General features: G+C 44.0%; 1 protein-coding gene across 1 annotated transcript in view; it reads left to right on the top strand.

Annotated features, from left to right (window-relative positions):
* ADAM12 (ADAM metallopeptidase domain 12) overlaps window positions 1-19,984 on the top strand; it is a 165,308-nt gene that overhangs the window by 104,897 nt on the left and 40,427 nt on the right. The window contains 4 exon segments of the mRNA XM_031059893.1: window positions 255-326; window positions 1,825-1,994; window positions 3,786-3,870; window positions 8,552-8,700. Of these exon segments, the coding sequence (XP_030915753.1) occupies window positions 255-326; window positions 1,825-1,994; window positions 3,786-3,870; window positions 8,552-8,700 (476 nt within the window).

The raw sequence follows: 19,984 nt of genomic DNA, 5'->3' as shown, positions 1-19,984 counted from the left end.
GAAGAACTACTTCCCAAAACATCAGTCCTGAAAAGACCCCTATGTAACACTTGGAGATTTTAAAATCTTTTCACGAGAACCAAAATCCTGTCCCACAGTCTGGGTTTCTTTTGGGGCAGACTGTGGATCCAGCAGGAGTCTGCTGGTGGATTTTGGCTGCCCCCTGATTCCCAAAGATCCCTGATGTGCTGGCTCTTGCGGGGGAAGCTCTGGGACATTTGTGCTGCTGGTCCATTGATCCTTTGCATTCCAAGTTTCAGAGACAAGGCAAAGATGTGGAAAAAATTAAGCAGAGGCTGATAGAAATTGCAAACTACGTTGATAAGGTAAGAACATGAGGATTGTTTCCCTTTTCCCAACCTTCCCACACTTTCTGTAGGATGCTGAAGGAGCTAACCCTGCAGCTTTGCTGGTACTCCAGTATTTCAGAGCGAAGCTCCTGGAAAAGCAAATTTAAACCTTTCTTTTGCCTTTTGATACACGAAGCCATGAGCTCTACTGGGCTGCATATGGGATGGAAAGATCTATTCCTAAGAAAAAGCCCAATTTAGCCCTAGGATTTTATTCACCAGAAAAGAGGGTGGGGATAATCACCTAGAGAGCAGCTTACAGAAAAAAAAAAGAGGATTATTTTTAAGAGAAATTTGGAGAACAAAGTCATTTGTAGCAACAAGGGAAGGTCCAGTTGTAAGGCCAACAAAGGCCTGTGAAAACACAGTTAATTAGATGTGTAATCCAAGGAAGATGGCAGAATTAAAAATAAGGAAGCAGAGTTGATGGCTGAGTGAGAGCAATAAGAGAGAGACATACACTGGATTTTTTTAGGTCTTGAAATAATTCCTTGACAGTGAACAATAAAGGCTAAGAATCCTCTAGAGTGGTCTTTGAACAAATTAGAGTTTATTTTTGTTAGGCTGAATGGCCAGAAAATATTAGTACTCTAGTAGTGAAATTATAACTGAGAGTATCTTAATTTATCTGAGAACTTATCAAGTGATACTTCAAGGGCAGTAGCTCAAGGAGAAGCATTCCTGATTAAAAACAAGCTGCTGAAGACACCTCCACCTCATCCATAATTGTCTTGCTGACTTATTGCCAGAGGACAGGTGTTTATATGTCACCTGCTCAAAATTAATTTTGCATATTGTAATATATTTTTTGTTTCGTGCTTAATTTATGCTCAGCAAACGCTGGTGTTCTGCAAATGACCAGAATGCACAGAAACAAGACAAAGATCTACTGGGTGTTTTGTCAGCCTGTCAGGCAAATCTGGACTTGATCAATCCCTGACTCCTTCCTCACATTACTCTCACATTGGAACTGTTGTCGTGGCTCTGCTGGTGTTGCTCTGGCTCCCCCCTTGAGGCCAAATGGCATTTGCTGGTGGGGGAATGGATAAAACCACTGGGGTTTGTCTGCTCTGTGCAAGGCTTGATAAGCCCGGCTGGTTTTCAGCTGTTTTTGTGATCCACAGCACAGCTCCTCTGCCTCTGGAATGGGATCTGTGCAATCCAGGGTGGGGCAGCCCTGGGAGACTCATCTGCCATGGCCTGGAGCTCCTTCAGAGCTGAAGGACATGGGCAGGGAGTTCAGGGAGAAGCAGGAAATCCCTGGATCTCTTTGAATGCCTTATGGGTATTGGGTTGGGTCAGAACTGTTTTTGGGAGTCTTGGAAATATTTTATCCGAGTCCTGTCAGGTGTTTTGCCCTGAAGAAGAAACTGTTTTAACATCTGCAAGAAAGGTTCATTATGTTTTTTGTTGAAATATTCTAGTCTGAAATATTTTTTTAGACACGTATTTCCTAGTTTTCTGTTCTCCTCAGTTCTACAGGCCACTGAACATCCGAGTGGCCCTGGTGGGAGTGGAGGTGTGGAATGACATGGACAAGTGCTCCATCTCCCAGGACCCCTTCACCAGCCTGCACGAGTTCCTGGACTGGAGAAAGCTCAAGCTCCTACCTCGGAAAGCGCATGACAATGCCCAGCTGATCAGGTAGGCTTGGCTCTGCATTTGGTCCCCACCAGGATTTGGGGGATTTTGGGCATTTCAGGATAGCTGTGCTGAGTCCTTCCCCAGCTGCTGAGCTGTTGGAAGGAACATCTGTGCTCCTGAGGCTTTGCCTTTCCCCTCTGCAAACATCACACCCAAAACCACTCTGCAGGTGCTCCAGGTGAGTTTCCTATTCCAGCCCTGGTGCTCAAAGCCCATCCTGAGCCTGTCCATAACTCCTGTAGAGCAGAGGTTGTAATCACCTGCTGCATGCTCAGGGTGGGAATTTACAACCAGTTTAAACTGCCCTCAGTCTAAATTATGACTGCAAAAGGCAGTCCTCCTCTGACCCTAAAGTGAAGCCTCTTTCTTAATGAAAAGACCTCAGTGTGCTTTAAAATGCTGTCTAATTTAGACAATTCATTTGCATTCATGATTTGAAAATTAAACCATAAACATATTTTACCCTGCTGCTTTTTCTTGGAATAAAGGAATTGAGTAAAGGCCCCTGTCAACCCAAGCCAGTCTATGGTTCTGTAAAAGTAAAAGCACTCTTAAAAAAAAAGGAAAGAGGAACACCTCTTTGTTGAATAGATATTATTTTGATCAATTGACCATTCTTTATACTGAGCAGATAAACACAACTGATGTCTCAGTAATTAAAAGGAGTTATTTACTTCTTACATTACCTGAATAAGAATAAATTGAGCCTTTCCAAACTGTCCCCCCTGAGATATTTGATTGCTCTGTATGTATAATAACACTTTGTTTGAAATTATTACACTCAAAGCTGTGCATCATCACAAGCAGCACATAAACTTCCCCCTGCATTACAATAACCCTGCTTTGAGTTAGAGACATCATCTCTATGCTTGTGCTCCTGTTCCCAACCTCAGAGACAAGGGAGGGGAAGAAGGGTCCTGTTGGAGCAGTGAAAACTGAGGAGGGTGATCCATTTGGGGTGAACCATTGGGGGTGATCCAGTGGGAGTGATCCACTGGGGTGATCCAATGGGGGTGATCCAGTGGGGGTGATCCAATTAGGGTGATCCAATTAGGGTGATCCATTGGGGTGATCTAGTGGGGATGATCCATTGGGGGTGATCCAATGAGGGTGATCCAATGAGGGTGATCCATTGGGGTGATCTAGTGGGGATGATCCATTGGGGGTGATCCATTGAGGGTGATCCAGTTGGGGTGATCCAATGGAGGTGATCCAGTGGGGATGATCCATTGGGGATGATCCAGTGGGGGTGATCCACTGGGGGTCATCCAGTGGAGATGATCCAATGGGGGTGATCCATTGGGGGATTATCCAATGGGGGCAATCCACTGGGGGTGATCCATTGAGGGTGATTCAGGGGTGGTGATCCATTGGGGGTGATCTAGTGGGGATGATGCAATTGGGGTGGTCCATTTTGGGTGATCCATTGGGGGTGATCCAATGGGAATGGAGATGATCCAGTGGGGATGATCTGTTGAGGGTGATCCAGTGGGGGTGATCCAATGGAGATGATCCAGTGGGGATGATCCAATGGAGGTTATCCATTGGGGGTGATCCATTTGTGGTGACCCAGTGGGGGTGATGCAATGGATGTTCCAAGAGCTGGGGCACTGTGGTTCGGTTCAGCTGAGGCAGCACAGCCCATCTGGGCTTTCCATTGCTTTAGAGCTGCCAATGTGAGGGGCAGAAATGGGGCCTTTGTTTGAGACTGGCGGAATTCCAGAGGTGGAAAGGACAGGGAGGTATCCTGGCACTGACTGGTGGCTCTGTGTCTCCTCTCCCCTCCTGCAGCGGGGTGTACTTCCAGGGGACAACCATTGGCATGGCTCCCATCATGAGCATGTGCACTGCAGAGCAGTCTGGAGGGGTCGTCATGGTAAGTGGGACAAACTCTCAGCCACTCACACTGGCCCAGCTGGGGTGACACCACACCAGCCCCTGCACTCCTGCCTCCTCAACCAGCCCCATTTGTCCCATTTTCCACCCCTCTGTTGTTCAGAAATGATAGTTTCCATAGTGAAAACAACCAAAATATTGCATTAAAATATAGCAGGGCCTCTTTGCAAGGAGTTTATTCCTCTAATTGTTATTGAACCAGGTGCTGAGGTGCTGTGAAGAAGAGAACCAGAAGATGTATTTGTTATACACTTGGGTATACTTCTGTTACAGGCAGCAGCAGTCTATCCTGAATCTTTTATTATATTGATTTTATTCTGTATTTATAGAGTTTTCTGTGTTAGGCCTTATTTTCCATCTTTGCAGCAGTGGTTTTATTGCATTGCCAGACAGAGAGAACAAACAATGGCAGCATTTATTCCAACTGAGTCTCTCCCAGGGCATTATTGTTGTTGTTAGATGCAAGACATGGTGAACACACAAGCAAACATCTTGTCCAATCTCTGGAAGGAGTTCTGATGTACTTTCTTTCTGATTTTTTTTCTTTTTTTTAAATTTCAATTTTGCCGTGCTTTGTGCTAAGACAGAGGGAAGAAGCTTTAAACTAGAACGATCAAATCACATCATTTGGGAAAAGTTGTGTCAAAGTTGTAGAAAAGACAAAGGTTTCAGGCTCTTGGTAGCTTGAGAAGCTGAGTCTGTAATTGCTGTCTGTAACAATTATTCACTGGGGGAGAGGTACAAAAGGAAAAGGAGGGAAAAAAGGAAGAGCTGTAGGAGTGTCCCAGTGCACCCCCAGTTCTTGGTAAAGGCACAGATGAGGCAGAGAGCCCCATTTTACCCATTTGACTCAGCCCTGCAGTCACTGCTTGGCTTTATCTGCAGTCAGAGATGCCCTTAATGATGACTTTTTGTCCTTTTAATTTTTAGCATAAGATTTAAGACACTCCAAACTGTAATTTGCAGCCAAGTCAGCTCTCTTTGCTCTGGAAGCTGTCATTTTAAAGAGAAATAATTACTAATAGTTCATTCCAGTAACAAGAGAACAGGAATCAGCATTTCTTTAGAGCATTCTCATAGAGAGGGGCCTGATTTATGTGTCCAGGAGAAACCCAGGCTCTGTGGATGAGTCCTGGACCAGGCTGAAGCTTCTGTCATGAAGGGGAGCAGAGACTCAGTAAATTTAAGCTTTTGAGGTGCAAATTAACTTGAAACTTGCACAGAATAACAAGAAATGTTCTCCAACTCTTTAAGCAAATCCTCAAAAAGGAGCCAAATCCAAATGAAGCAAACACTCACCCCAAAACCCAAAAGTGCAGCTGCCCAACCATGCCCTGAGTTAGCAAAGGCAGATTCAGGCACAGAAAAAATATATTTATATAAATTGGTACCTGTACCCTGGCACAGCTGCCCAGGGAAGAAGTGGAGTCTCCATCCTTAGAGGGATTTAAAAGCCCTCTGGATGTGGCACTTGGGGACACGGGGCAGTGGTGGCCTTGGCAGTGCTGGGGCATGGTTGGACTCCATGGTTTTAAAGATCTTTTCCACCCTAAAAGATTCTGTGATTCTCTGCAAGAATGAATCACTCTCAGCCTGGGAAGGTCAGGGCTCAGGTGTCTCGACAGTGCACAAATGAACATTTGCCCAGCCTCATAATTCAGCCAATTTCTCACCCATCCCACCCCCAGCCCTCAACACCAAAAGCTCCCACACTGTGAAACCTGTTCTGGAAGAAAAGACAATGAGAGACTGCGTCAGAAATGACATCTGAATACAAAATCTGGAGTGACTCTTGTCTGATGTGATTTTCCTGGTTCTTTCTGCAGTTAGTCAGCTCTACTTTATGATCTAAATTCCTCTGTCATGGCTCCCTGGGAGCCTGCCTGTCTCTTTTCTATAGGGCTGAGCTCTCTCAGTGGGTGACACCCTGTCTGCCATTAATTTTCAGAGGAACTCAAAGCAGGGAGAGCAGCCATGGGTGTGTGAGAAGCTTTAACAAGACCTTTATCATTTCATTTCCCTGTGAAGTTTCTGTAGTGTCACAGAAAAACCAAAGAGAAGTTGACATTAAAGCGAGTCTTTTGACGTGATTCAGTCTTCATTCTTCTGTTTCCAAAGGTTGCCCACTGAATTCATGGATTTAAAAGTAAAATATTTCTGAGACAAGAGGAAAGTGACTTTTTATCTAGGCAGACAGTGATGGGGCGAGGGAGAAGGGTTTTAAACTTACAGAGGAGAGATTTAGATGAGATATTAGGAGGAAATTGTTCCCTGTGAGGGTGTAAGGCCCTGGCACAGCTTTGGCTGCCCCTGGATCCCTGGCAGTGCCCAAGGCCAGGCTGGACAGGGCTTGGAGCAGCCTGGGATGGTGGAAGGTGAGCTGGGTGTGGATAATTTTTGAAGTCCCTTCCAATTCAAGCCATTCTGTGACTCCATGAACAGAGTGAACGCACTGAAAATACCAGGAGCAGGGCATTTGCCTGGTGGAGCTGTAGGTGACAGCATTTAATGATTAGGGTTTGACTGAAATCCCAGTGGAATGAAGCAGAATTCAGCTGAAAGCAGCTGTATGTTTTGTGCAACAGCTTATAATGCCTTAACAGTAGATGGTTGCTTATTCAGTGGTTGTGAAATGTGTTTGGTAAGGACTTTTACTGCTCAAGTTAACTTTGAAGGACCCTGGTGGAATAAATCAAAGTCACATTGCTATTCATTTCTTCAGTCCTTGTGATTCTTAAATGGCCTCAGTATCAAATGGAACATGTCACTGTTTGTTTTGATAATCTTCATTTATGCTGTCTTCAAATAACCTCTTTTGCTGAGGCATCACATTCCTCCTTCTGAAAACCCTCTCTAGAAGCTGATAAAATTGCATTCCAAGTGGATCTGAGCAAGTAATGAGAACCGCATGGGCTGCAATAATTGTTTGCCTTTTCAAGTCCCAAATTACATTTCACATCATTTATTGCTCCACTTCTGGAGTGGACTGTGTGAATCCTTGGTTTTAGTTTTAGTTGACAGCTTCAGAGTATTCAGAGAAATATAATCACTGCTCAGCCAGTGGAGGAGATACTGGAAATATAAAGAAAGTCTGAGCTCAATTTGCTGTGTGTCTGTAGCTCAGTGAGGAGTTTCTGCCTTGACCAGATAGCATGAATTTCAAGGCATCATCCAGTGAGTCAGTGGTAAATTATATGGAATTATTTTGCTGTTTTCTTAATCTTCAGCCCTGCACTTCTTTCCATTTGAGTGAGAGGTTGTGCTCTTTCTGTGACATCAGGTTCAATTACATTGAATTCTCTAAGTATTCCATCAATTACTGTTGCACAAAGGTAAATCCATCTGTATCAGACCAGTGTCTAGATAAGATATCTCATTATGTGGGTGTTGAGCAGGACAAACTGCACACAAACTGCCTGTCACAAGATTTTCATATCGAGATTATAAAATTCAGGAATTTTTTTTTAAGAGGCATTTTGTGAACAGATAAAATTCTTTTGAGTTGATTCCAAGGAGCATTTTGACTTTTTCAGAATGACTGTATTCTCTTCTTGATTTTGTTTGCTGCTTGATGAATGATTTACTAAAAATATTAGCTCAGACAGATGAAAGAAGAAACTCTTAAATCTACCCCAAGTCATGTATTAAGGCCTCCATTAGTACACAGATAATGTTTTAGACAGTTCTACCTTTCATTTTTTAGTCTGGAGTTTGGCTTAGATGATGCTGAAGGAGTTATTTAAAGTGAATATATTCATGCAAGCTTCTAGAGCAGGCAGCTGTACACAGTAATTCCATTTACTGACTGATAAATAGTGGATCATGCATTTATATTACATGTTTATGCCTTCAGGGAAAGCTTTCTTACAAGTGTAGTGGATTCTTTTCCCCTCAAGGAAAATGATCAGTGAGGAAAGGTCTCTTCCTTGTGGTTAAGCCAAAACATCATTCTGATCAGCAGCCTGTAATCAAATCATGCAGTGAATTTCTCAGAAATGATTGTCCCAACAATCAGCATTTAAACATGGATTAGTGTTAAAATTTCAAACTGACACTTTCAACGTTTAGAGTATTTATAGGTTAATAAGAGGCCATGGAAGATTTTGGCTTGCTTTGGCCTTTCATTTTAAATAGGGGATTTTTAAAGCTTCTTGGTTTTTCTTAAAAGGTTTGTGAAATCCTGGATATTCTGATATTAAAGAAACAGTCTGAAGCAAATTAAATTGACTGAGTGAAATCTCTTGCTGCATTTTTAATTTGCCTCCTGACATGAAGGATCTTCTCACTTGTCCCTCACCACACTCATCCTCACCCATAAATCATTGCCCTTTCCAACACTCCATGTCTGGTGACCTCTCTGCCACTGCTGGCACCTGGGGGTTTGGGGGATTCCTTGAACAGCAGAATTTTAAGCCCCAATAAAGAGATGTTCACAGCTGCCCAATGGTTTCAAATGTCTGATGGGAAAACTGGGTGGCCAGAAAGGCTGTCCTGAAATCCCTACACAAGGATGAATTTAAAATTGAGTTTATTTAACAACAGAGTAAAAATCATAAAACATTTCAAAGGACGGGCAATGGGACCTTAGAGGGGGAATGTGTGCCTCGAGTTGGGTTTGTGTGCCGAACTGAGTGGTTCTCCTGTGGGTTTTTGTTTTGAAGGATCACTCAGAAAACCCTCTGGGTGCAGCAGTGACGCTGGCTCACGAGCTGGGGCACAACTTTGGGATGAACCACGACACCCTGGAGAGGGGCTGCAACTGCAGAGCTTCCACTGAAAAAGGGGGCTGCATCATGAACCCCTCCACTGGGTAAGTGCCAGGCAAGCTGCACTGGGACAGCTGTGGCTTCACTTTGTGCCTCAGGAACATTGGAAGCTACAAAAAAAGTTACAAAAGGTTTTTCAACACCTGTTAAATCTTGTTGCAGTTATCCTCCTCAAGCTGGAAAAATTAAATGTTAGCAGAGCACGTGTACTATTGCACCTTTCTATTTCCAGGTTAACAATGTGAGAGACAAAAATGCTGAAAGAAACTGGGTAATTTAAAAAAAAAACAATTCACAACCAAACAAACTGCACTGCAAGCGTTAAATCAGAATTTCACCTCCTCTCATCTTGCCAGCTGAGCATCAGTCACAGTAGGAAATGAGCCAAGACTGAGACGAGTGGGTAGGAAATTCAGTCATGCAGGAAATGCACTCTCAGGCTCTCTGCAAACTCTTTGTCTCGTGCAGAGCAGGTTTTAGTTCTGCACAAACTTTTTTGTTGCAAGTTGGGAGCACTTTTTGTGAGAAAATGAAATCTGCCAGGTCGGTGGGATTAAGGCTGTTCTGTGTCCAGAGGGAGATCTTCCAAGAAGAGAGATTAGAAATGTGGGAAATGAAAACCAGTGAACCTGTGGTCACTTCTGTGGGTGCAGGGCCAGCAGCTGCACTCAGTGATCCTGGTGGGTCCCTTCCAGCTGGGGAAATTCCCTGGTTCCCTGTCAGAGCTGAGGGGGGCTCTGCTGCTGGCAAAGGCACTGTGCCAAGCACAAGAGTGTTCTGTAGACACTGAAATTTCAGGCACCCTGGGCAGAGTGAGCTGTCACTGCTTGCAGGGATGTATTTTAAGTTCCTGTTGAAACTGAAGGACATGAGGAATGAGTTCTCCATGCCCGTGTTCAGACTAGGACTGAGAGGATTAAATTGAAGTAAGATTTGCCAATTAAACTGCCTGTGACTGGAATCCAGTAAGAACCAGTGAGGCAAAGATCTGCCAGCAGTGTAGGTACAGCTGGATGTGCCTTAGGACAGGAGGATGCGCTGGATGTTCTCCGATGTCCCTTCCAGCTCCAGTGTTCTCTCTGTGTGCTTAAAGTTCATCTGTTGCTTAAAAACCTCTTCTGGGAACTGTGATCAGCTCTCCCTGTGCCTGTTCCAAGACTGCAGGTTTCTGGGAAAGAAGGGGAGCAATGTGGGAGAAGCCAGAGAGGGTTGGGCAGGGCTGTTCCCTGCTGGTCAGCCCAACAGCAGCCTTGGAATTCCTTCAAAGGCAAAGCTGTCACCCTCCACCAGGGCAGAAATCAGGGCTGTGGCCAGAGGCCAAGCACAGCAAGCTGAGACACAAACAAAAGAGAGTTGTGAGAGTGGGGGAGAATGAGAGGGATTTCTGCAGTCTGGGAAAGAAAAATAACTCAGCTCTTCTGAGACAATGGGGGGTAATCATCCCCCTGGAGTGCATCCTGCATGGGTCAGGGCTCTGTCACACTGTGGGGACAGAGTGACGTGGGACAGGGCTCTGAGCTGGGCTGGGCATAGGCAGGGCTGGGCTCTGAGCTGAGCTGGGCACTGGGCAGGGCTGGGCTGGGCTCTGAGTTGAGCTGAGCACTGGGCAGGGCTCTGAGCTGGGCTCTGAGCTGGGCTCTGAGTTAAGCTGAGCACTGGGCAGGGCTGAGCACTGGGCAGGGCTGGGCTCAGCTCCTCAAGGAAACATTCCAGCTTCTGCCAGCTCAGCTGAGTTAGTGGTTCTGCACTCAACCGCTCCACTTAGCAACAAACACAGGGATGCTCTCAGGACAGAGATTTCTGGGCACTTTCTGAACTCATCTGGTGAGAGGGACATTAAATAGCTCCTTGTTCATTCTTCCTTCACCCTGGAGTCCTTGGGGGGTGTCTGACCCTGTCCTGGGTGCTGGATGTGCCAGTCCAGGCACTGGGCTTGGGCTGGCTCAGGGCAAGGTCAGAGCAGGGCTGTGCCCACTCAGGGTTGCTCAGGACATGAGGAGTTGGATATCCCATTCCTCATCCCAAGCAGCTCAGCTCCCCCCTTGGGGTTCCTGCAGAACCTTCCAGGTTGAAGGTTTGGGGGATTTTCACATTCCCCTCTTTGGATTTTCACCAAACTCTGCATTCAGCTCGTGCCTGAGGAGGAGCTGTGGCTGATTGTTTGCACTGATTATTGATTCAGAAATGGAAACTTCAGCTTTGGGTTTATAGCCTCAGGCTGTATCTCCACACCGTGCTGTCAGTCTGTGACAAATATTCCTGGAGAACACTCCATGCCTTGAGCCAAGCTGCCTCTCACCCATTTCAAATTAAAACTTTGAATATTTAATTACCCAACGTGTCTCACCAATAGCAATATTCCCCTGAGCACCATTATTGAAGGAACACTGAAAAGTTTTCTTCTCTGGAACTGCTTGTCTGTTAAGGAAAAGCCAAATGAATGTTCCTTATCTCAAATGCACTCTGGAAATAGCCAAAAAATCAAAACTAAGAGAATCCCATGTCCATTTAGAGAGACACCCTGCTCTCAGTGTACTCACTGCACTGCCTCTGCTTTTCTAATTGGTTTAAGGTAGATTTAATGAGTGGAATAAAGAAAAGTCTGTCTGAAGTTAGTGCAGAAAGCACTGAGAAGTCCTTATCTGATGTCCACAAAAAAATAGGAAATACCCAAGTTATGGCAGAAAGGCCTCTGTGGGTTTCACTTTGGAGTCATTGGTGTGGTCATGCACAAAAGGCAATGTTTTAAGGCTGTTGACTTAAAAGGGATTTCATCAATTATTGTAATTTCTTTCTGTTCTTCTGTTTCAGTCTTTGAAGAGGTCTTGGTAGGAAAAAACCTCCAGGGATCAGGGTGGAATTTAAACTCTGTTGGATCCATCCTTTAATCAGCTTCCCATAGTTTTTATTCTTAAAAGATACCAGCAAGATGAGCACCAGTTGTGTGTGAGCTACAAATGTCTAAAGACCTACTACTTTAGCAAAATGTATTTTTTCTGACATGGAATCAAGCACAAAACCCCACAAATTTGTGTCAAGACAGGACTTTGAGAGATTCAAATATCTGCTGGGAAAATCACATAAATCCTTCTGTAGAAACAGGGGTGGTTCCTATAAGAATACTCTTAATAAGGAATATTTAGTACTAAAATTAGTGTTTAGTAATACAGACTGTTAATATTTTAATATATATAATATTGATACTAATCAGATCAGTAAGGAATATTTAATACACATTGTCCTCTTTTCTATGCATGTGTTGTAATGATATTCCTCTAGTTTTTTTAAATTGCCTTGTACATGGACAGTTGCAAGTGCCAAAGAAGGAAAATCAGAGAGATTTGTGAATCTTTTTACTGAGATCTTATTATCTGGAAACTAAGGGACTGGGCTGAGCCAGTGAGACCACTTCAGTATTCCACTTTTTTTTCCAAATATCTCCCTAAAGTCTCACCTCGTAGGAGTGAAAATATTCCTCCTGCCAGGCAGATAAATACCCAAGAGTTCTGGTGCAGCCCAAGGCGTTGGGCTGGATTTATACCCTTGCAAATGTGAGCAGAATTTAGCACTGCAGAGCAGAATGCTGCCAATTAGCAGCGCTTGTTTATTTAATAATTTTGGAAATGCAATTTTTACACAAATTTTTACTTCACCAAAATTGAGCACAGGGCCTTCCATGGGGTTTGAAGCCGGGTGAGCTCCCACTAAGAAGCTGAAATATTGACTTCAGATATGACTGAGATTTTTTTGCCAGCATTAAGGGAAGCAAAATTTTGAGAGTTGGTGTTCTCCCTTCCTGTAAACTCAAGGGTTGAACTTCCCCTCTCCCACTTTCCTGTGTCCTTGAGTGCTGTGCTCTTGTAGCTCCATGCTGTGATCCACTCAGGGAACTTGGCTGCAGGGAAATTTGCTCTTCCTTCCCTCTCTCAGGGAGTGCTCCTTGATGCCTTTCCATTTCCTGGGGAGGTTAATGAGAGCAGGAATCCTCCCAGGATGGGCAGTTTCACCCATTCAGATGCTCATCCTACAGTTGGTTTTTCCCTTTGGGATGCTCATACCTGCAATAACAAAATACCCTTTTCTCTTTGGGATGTCCAATACTGCACTAACAAAATACCCTTTTCCCTTTGGGATGCCCAATGCCTGCTGTAACAAAATACCCTTTTCCCTTTGGGATGCTCAATTCCTGCAATAACCAAATACCCTTTTCCCTTTGGGATTCCCACCCCTGCATTAACAAAATACCCTTTTCTCTTTGGGATGTCCAATACTGCACTAACAAAATACCCTTTTCCCTTTGGGATGCCCAATTCCTGCAATAACAAAATACCCTTTTCCCTTTGGGATGCCCAATTCCTGCAATAACAAAATACCCTTTTCCCTTTGGGATGCTCAATACCTGCAATATTAAATTTTTGGTTTATTTAAATTTCATTAAATCCACTTTCACTGGCCCCTGGTGGAAGCATTTTCTGTTCCCAGGTTCATTTCTTGTTGCTGGATGATCCCAGCCAGGGCTGATGGAAATGGTTCCCTAGGACAGAGCCATGTGTTCCATCTCTCTTTGCCTTCCCAGAGACACAAGGTGGTGGAAAATGGGGAAAGGGCTGCTTTGGGGTGTTCCCCTCCAATCCCCCTTGCACATCTTGGCATGGGAATGGTGGAGATTTTCTCAGGTCTGTCCCACTGCCCTACACCCCATTGCTTTCTCTGTACATTTATTATGAGATGGAGCGCCTCACATTGATCTGGAAGGTTCTCCTCAAAGCCCATGATGGAGAAAAGATTAAATAAATGCAAAATAATTTTAAATACTCAGGAAAATATAAATTCTCTCTGGGCTATTGTTTCAGGACATGTAAGGAGTGTAGATGTTCAAGAAGTGGAAAATCTGATGTGTGAGAGAGCGTGGCTACTGATATCTGCTTGACAAACTTCTGAATGAAAGAACATCTCCTGGGAAACTTTTATTTTAATCTAGACCCCTATCAGACCTGGCTTTCCTCTTTTCCAAGAGTTCCAAGGCATATTGTGATTTCCAGCCCTTGATGACACACAGGAAGGAGGAAGCAGCTTCTTTAGGATCCTTCCCCTCACAACAACTCCCTTTGTCCCGTTCCTTCCGTGTGATTCTCCTTTTCAAAAGTCTAAGAATGAACTGAACCCCTCTGCCTGCCTTTTTTCCCCCTGTTCTTATCGTGAATCTTGTGTTCCCATTTCCAATTTTCACAGCTAGGATTTCAAGTCACTCTGTTTCTCTCTCAGATTTTAAATTGAATTTACTCAGATAAATATGACTGTAAGTGTTACAGGGACGTGGAGCTCGGGCTGTAACACTGCTGGTGGAAATTCCTGTTTTGTGTAGTGATGACCATAAATGGGAAAAAAAAGGAGAAATGAGATCAATTTAACCTCTCAGCTATAGATTATTATTTTAGAGGATTTTTATGGAATGGTGCCCCACAGGAGAAAAAGAACAGCTAATTTTGAGTAATTGCCTTTCAGTACACAATTTCACTTTAATTATTGAGTTTTTGGAGGCAGGGTCTGGGGGAGGTGACCAATTAGGAACCCAGAAAGAGCACAGAGTAGAAATCATACATAGAAAGATTTGGGTTAATTTACTGCTGTAATTTGGAGAAGACTTTTTTCTAGGCAGTCCCCCCAAAACCCCTGCTGTTATCAGTAAGTTTTAAGTAAAATTCAAACCTTTATGTTAGAATTAAAGCAGGGAGACAATGGGAAGCTGCCTATTTGTGAATGAGAGTGAGAGCAAAGGGGATCTGTTAAGACTCAGCAGAGTGACAGTCCGAAATTAAACTAATTACTCCAATTAAGCACTGCTGAGGAGAAATGGGGGAAAATTAACCATGGGAAGGACCATCAGGTGGGCTTCTTCCAGGTACCACTGAAAAAGAGCCTGAGTACTTACTGGGTTTTAATTCCCTCCAGGAGCAATTAGATATTCTGCACTGAACACTGAGTACATCAGCAGTAATTAAGGTGAGATAAAATATTTAAGTGGAAACAGAGTGGCTTTTTCCTGAGCAGTAGTACCAGATGTCTGTGAGGAGCTCCAAGTGGCACCAAGATTTGCACAGGAGATGCAGCAAATGTGAGCATTCCTGTTTGCCTCCCTGGGGATGAGCTGGGCCATGGATCTGCTGTAGAAGTGGTCCAGGCATCCCTGGATGAGCTTAGGAAACATTTGCTGTTCAGAGGTCAATTCTTGTGCTTTGGGATCTGGGAGAAGTTATCCTTGAAAGGCAGCTCTGCTGCAGGTGAGGAGGAGTTCATGTGATGCTGTGCTTTTGTGTATTAGCTTCAGTGGAGGGGTGTATCATACTTTATTTTGTGCTTTTTTGTAAGTAAACACCCATTTCTGCTGGCAAGGAAAAGCTGGTTTTATTGGCTCCCCTCTAGTGATAGCTTCTGTGGTAGCAAATATATTATCAGGGACATGTAAAATAACTTTTATTTGTTTTCTCTTCCTGCTTGTTCCATACTCTGGAAGGTCTTGCTGATTTTCCTGGTGTAAGGGCTCAGACTTTGAAGATTTCTCTGGAGCTTGTGCTGAGTGCAAGGGCAGGGCTGGCAGCAGCTTTGGCATTCAGGTGCAGCTGTAACTGCAGGGGTCCAGCAGCAGAACTCCTTCTTCCCAAACTCCTGGGCTCCAAGGATGCATCTGGAATGTTCCCCTAATGCCTTGTGCAGGCTGCCCTAGAGCAGAGGCTGGGCAGAGCTAAAGAATAAAGCAGGGATTGATTCAAAGGATCTCCTCCATGGATCCACCTTGGGCAGCACAAGAGCCCAGCCAGGGCTGCACCCAAGATGAACCAAAATGGCCCCAAAATGCACGAGCGGGCACGGGGTCTGTCCCTGGGATCAGTTCTGCTCCATTTGCACCTTGCAGTTCATTGTCCCATTCCAGCTTTAGCCCCTGCAGTCCCACCCTGCTTGTTTTTCTCTCTCCAGCCCACGGGGTTTGTGCTCTTGGGCTGAGATTTGGGTCATTTGTCCTTGGTGCCCAGCTGGAGCAGGAATTGTTTTGTCTCCCTGCTCTGTGCACAGAGCTCACCATGCCCTGGTGTGAGCCCAGCCCCACACACTAAAGCAGCACAGAATGTGAAAAATAGAAAAGCCAAACCTGAGGCATCACCCAGAGCCACTGAGGTGTCACAACCTGGATTAGTGACTGTTCCTTAATTGAGTGTTAGGTCACAGGTGTGTGAACTGTATCTGTGTCCAGGCTCTCTGTCCAAAACCATCTGATATTTCTGGTGGAAATATGGGTTTGGGAAGAGAAATTGGCCTCTGCACCAAACCCCAACCTGACTTGCTCCTGTGCTGCAGTTTGCTTCAACCTCTGCTGAGCTGGAGCAGCATTTCTGGGAGAGAGATGTGACAATCCAGCTGATGGGAGCCACCCAAATAAAAAGCAAGGTTTTTTTGTGGAGGCAGGAGGGTGTACATGAATGAGGGTTCCCCAGGGATCTGCCTGGCTGCCCAGGAGTGCAGCTCTCCTGCTGGAGCTGGGCTGGAGGGGCAGCAGGGATGGCCCAGGCTCAGGGGATTCAGCAGCTCCTTCATTCCCCCAGGGCAGTGTCTGGGCGAGCAGCACCCCGTGATCAAAGTGCTCCCAGCTGCTGTCCTCTGATGGTGCTGGAGGTCTGTGCTCCTCTGTGCATCCCTCATTACCATTAATGAGCTTTAGGGCTGCACATCAAAAGCAGGCCAGTGGCAGCAATGCTGATTTTACACTGCACAAGTGAATATTTGCATCTTGGAGGGCTCCTGGAGAGCTGCTGGGCTCCATGGCTTTGGGTCTTCAAGGGTTTTCTGAGGAGCTTTCTTATTTTGTCATCTGCTTTTGTTTGAGTTTTGAACTGCCACGGGAAAAAATATTTATTTAGCTACTTTATAAACATGTAGTTAAATAAATAAAACATAGTGGAAACCTCTTAAGGACAAGTTGGGAAAGTACTAATCACTTGTGCCATTTGTTGTGTTAAGTATTAGTTTCAATCACTTTTCTCCTTTTTGAAAAATGATCTCAAGGAAGCAGAACATAAGGTCACCCTCATTTTGGTCATTCAAAGGCTGAACTGGAGTCTCCAGATGTGAAAATGTAAACCCTCCAGAGATTTCCAGCACACAGCCAGGTATGCCATGAAAACAGCATCCACTTGAAGGCAAAAACACTTTTTCCAGCACTTCTCCAGATTTTTAAAAAAACAAAATAAATAAATAAAGCTTAAAAAGACAAAAGGTCAGGGTGAAATGGGAAAGAAATCAGAAATAGAGTGTGGGAAAGGACACTTCAGTCTACTGAGTGGTTCTTTTTTTTCTTGTAGACATCTTGCAGCATCTTGGAGCTGCAGAGCTGCTAAATGTTAGATAATCAAAGCATTAGTAGTTAGCACAGAATTCCCTGACCCCTCTCAGTCGGTTTTCAGCTGTTCAGACCTCACTTTGCATTTTTCTGTCTGGCAGCTCAGAGCCATTAAACTCTAGAGTCAGCAGAACTATCTGGAATTACCTCTGTTACAATTCGAGGAAAATGAAATTATCTTTCAGATGTAAACAGTTTCTAATTAAACTCTGAAGCTGTTTATGTTCCCAAACCAGTCTGAGCTGAGCTCGGCACAAAGACAGACTTCTTTGTTGTCTTTTTCTTTTTTTAATAAAGTTGATCTACTGATGTAATAAATTACTTGTGACAGAGCTAGGTCTGTTGTGCCAGCAGTGCAACTGCTTTTTTTTTTTTGGAAAAAAAAAAACCTTAAGCAACATATCCCTCTGCCCCAGTAATTTAGCACATTGCATTCTGGTCCTTCCTTTAGTAGGAAACAGCCACGAGATTACAGAATAGATTTATGTCAGTCTTTCCCTTCACTCCAAATAGCCCCACGTCTGCAGTGCATTTGGCCTTCTTTTTTTGTTAATAATTTCCATGCCTGGCAGATATATTTAATTTTGGTGATAAATAAGATCTGTGTTGAAGAATTAGTAGCGTTGGTTGAAATCCATTTAATTTTTCCCAGTCCTTTGCAGGAGTGGGTCACTGTTAACAATTAGCACACAGAACTGTAGGGCAAGAAAAAGAAAAAGGATAATTGCTTTTTATTTAGTTTAGTCTTTCCCATTTCAGTCGATGTGCTGTTAGGAGGGAAAATAATTGGCTTTGCTGGTGTACTCTGAAGGAGAACTCCCAGATTGACAGCATGACTTTGCTGTAAGTGAAGCTGACAAGGAGAGAGGTGACTTCTCAAATGAAAGCACATTTTACTCCTGGTGTGATTATTTATAGCAGATACTTAAGGACAAGCAGGGGTTTCTGCCACGAGGTGTATCCACTTTTCCTGGCCTGGATGCTGGGATGAGAGAGCTCAGCTGCCTTTTGTCTTGTTGCTGTAATATCCATAGGAAATATAGCTTTGAGAGGGACATTTTTCTCCTGCAGTGCTGCTATTGCCATGACCCACGAGAACAAATCATATCAGGACATTTCCCTTTATCTTGGCTGTTTCATCAAAAAAAAAAAATTAAAAAGAAGAAAAACAAACCCCAAACTTTTCAACCTGCAGGGATAAATCTGCAGAGCAGTGCAGGGAGAATTAAGCACCCAGTGTCCAGTTTTAATTGGTGTTAATGAATTCCAAATTCCTGGCTTGAGAATGGGAGCATACCTTAAAGGGCAAATCCTTCAGGTCACATGAAAGCTCCTTTTTGAACACGTGTTGTGTGCCCAGGAGCACTTGAAGGAACTGCTGTGGACTTGCAAGGCTGAATCCCTGTAATTAACTGGTGCCCACAGCTGCATTTGCCACAGTTGTCATGGGAATCACAGAGCCCTTTGTGCCTGCAAAATGTGGAAAATTTTACCCTGACAATTCCTTCCGGCAAAGTCATCCTTGATCTTTTCTGATGTCAAAGCCTGCCAGGGAGGGCTGGGCACGTTTTCCTGGGGGGTTCTGGTGGCAGCAATGCAGGGAGGCTCCACTTCAGCCTTTGTAAATGGATGATGCAGCCCCAGTGGTGGGTTAAGACAAGAAACCACCTATTTTAGAGTAAAGGCACTAAAAATGAACAGGTGAAATAACTTTGGTGTCCTGGAGAGCCTTTCTGTGGCCTCTTTCAGCATGGAAATTGTGTTCATCTCCACCACCAGGTGAGAAATCCAGAGCTGGGATGAAAACTCTCATGGGCTTCAATAAGGCCAGGATTTCATCAGGATCCATGTGGGTTTTTTTTTAGATTTATCAAAAGCCTTTCATTCCTGTGAGTGAAATTTTAATTTGCTCATTAAGGATCCCTAAGTCTTGGATCATGGCTGGATCCATCCTGTCCTCGTGGCTTGAAATAATGAAATAAATACAATGTGGGTGCTAATTTTTCTTTATTCCAGCTCTGTGAAAAAGAAAGGGGAAGGCAGAAAAAAAGATTCCTTGTTATATATTTATATAACAGTAAGCTTATATATATTTTATATATATATTTATATTACAAGGAATATATATTTAGGATTTTATATACATATGTTATATATTTAGGATTTTTTAAAGAATTCTATTTCCATTCATCTGAGGAGTTTTAGGTGATATGGGGTAAAGAGCTTTTTTCTCATAGCAGAAGAAGGGAAGGTGGGAATGCTGGGGAAATTCCGACAATTTCTGGCACTGTTTTTCCTCACTCATCTTTCCTTTGGATCTTCCCAAAGAACAAGAAATTGAGCCATGATCCTGCTGTCTTGGAGTCCTGATTTATTAAGAGCCTGGGTAGTACAGATGCTAAGTGAAATCAATATGAGCCTGTCCCCCAGGTATTTATTATTCCAGCTTTTTGCAGGCTCAGATTCTTTTCTCCAGCACCCCCATGTCACCGAGTGGCATTTCCATGCACTTCATTCTCTGCTCCTGCTCTTCCCAGGGAATAGCTTCTCCATCCAGAGCGCTGATCCTTGGGGTTTGTCTGTGCCAGGAGGGTTCTTGTGGGTCCCTTCCAACTCAGGATTTCCTATGAAATTCCTTCTCCCTGGCCTGGGTTTCTCCTCATTGGGTTTAGCCCTATTTGGGGTCCATTTCCCTTAACTTGGTGTCATCTGATCTGCTCACCTGCTGTCCAGGCTCATCCTCACCCAAATCCATCTCCTGAGCACCATCTTTATGACTGGTCTTTCCATCAATCTGATTCCCAAAATCACATTATTTTTTTTTCATCCCTGTCTGCTCCTGGCCCATTGAAAAAAATCAATTCCAAGGTTTTTCAAGGGAGAAAATTAGAATGTAACAGCCTGGAACAAAAGCAGATTGTAAAATCATGTTGGGA

This window comes from Geospiza fortis, unplaced genomic scaffold, assembly GCF_000277835.1.
Source record: "Geospiza fortis unplaced genomic scaffold, GeoFor_1.0 scaffold452, whole genome shotgun sequence".
Lineage (NCBI taxonomy): Eukaryota > Metazoa > Chordata > Aves > Passeriformes > Thraupidae > Geospiza > Geospiza fortis.
The sequence above is the reverse complement of the archived record's forward strand: the minus strand, read 5'-3'. Positions and strand labels throughout refer to the sequence as shown.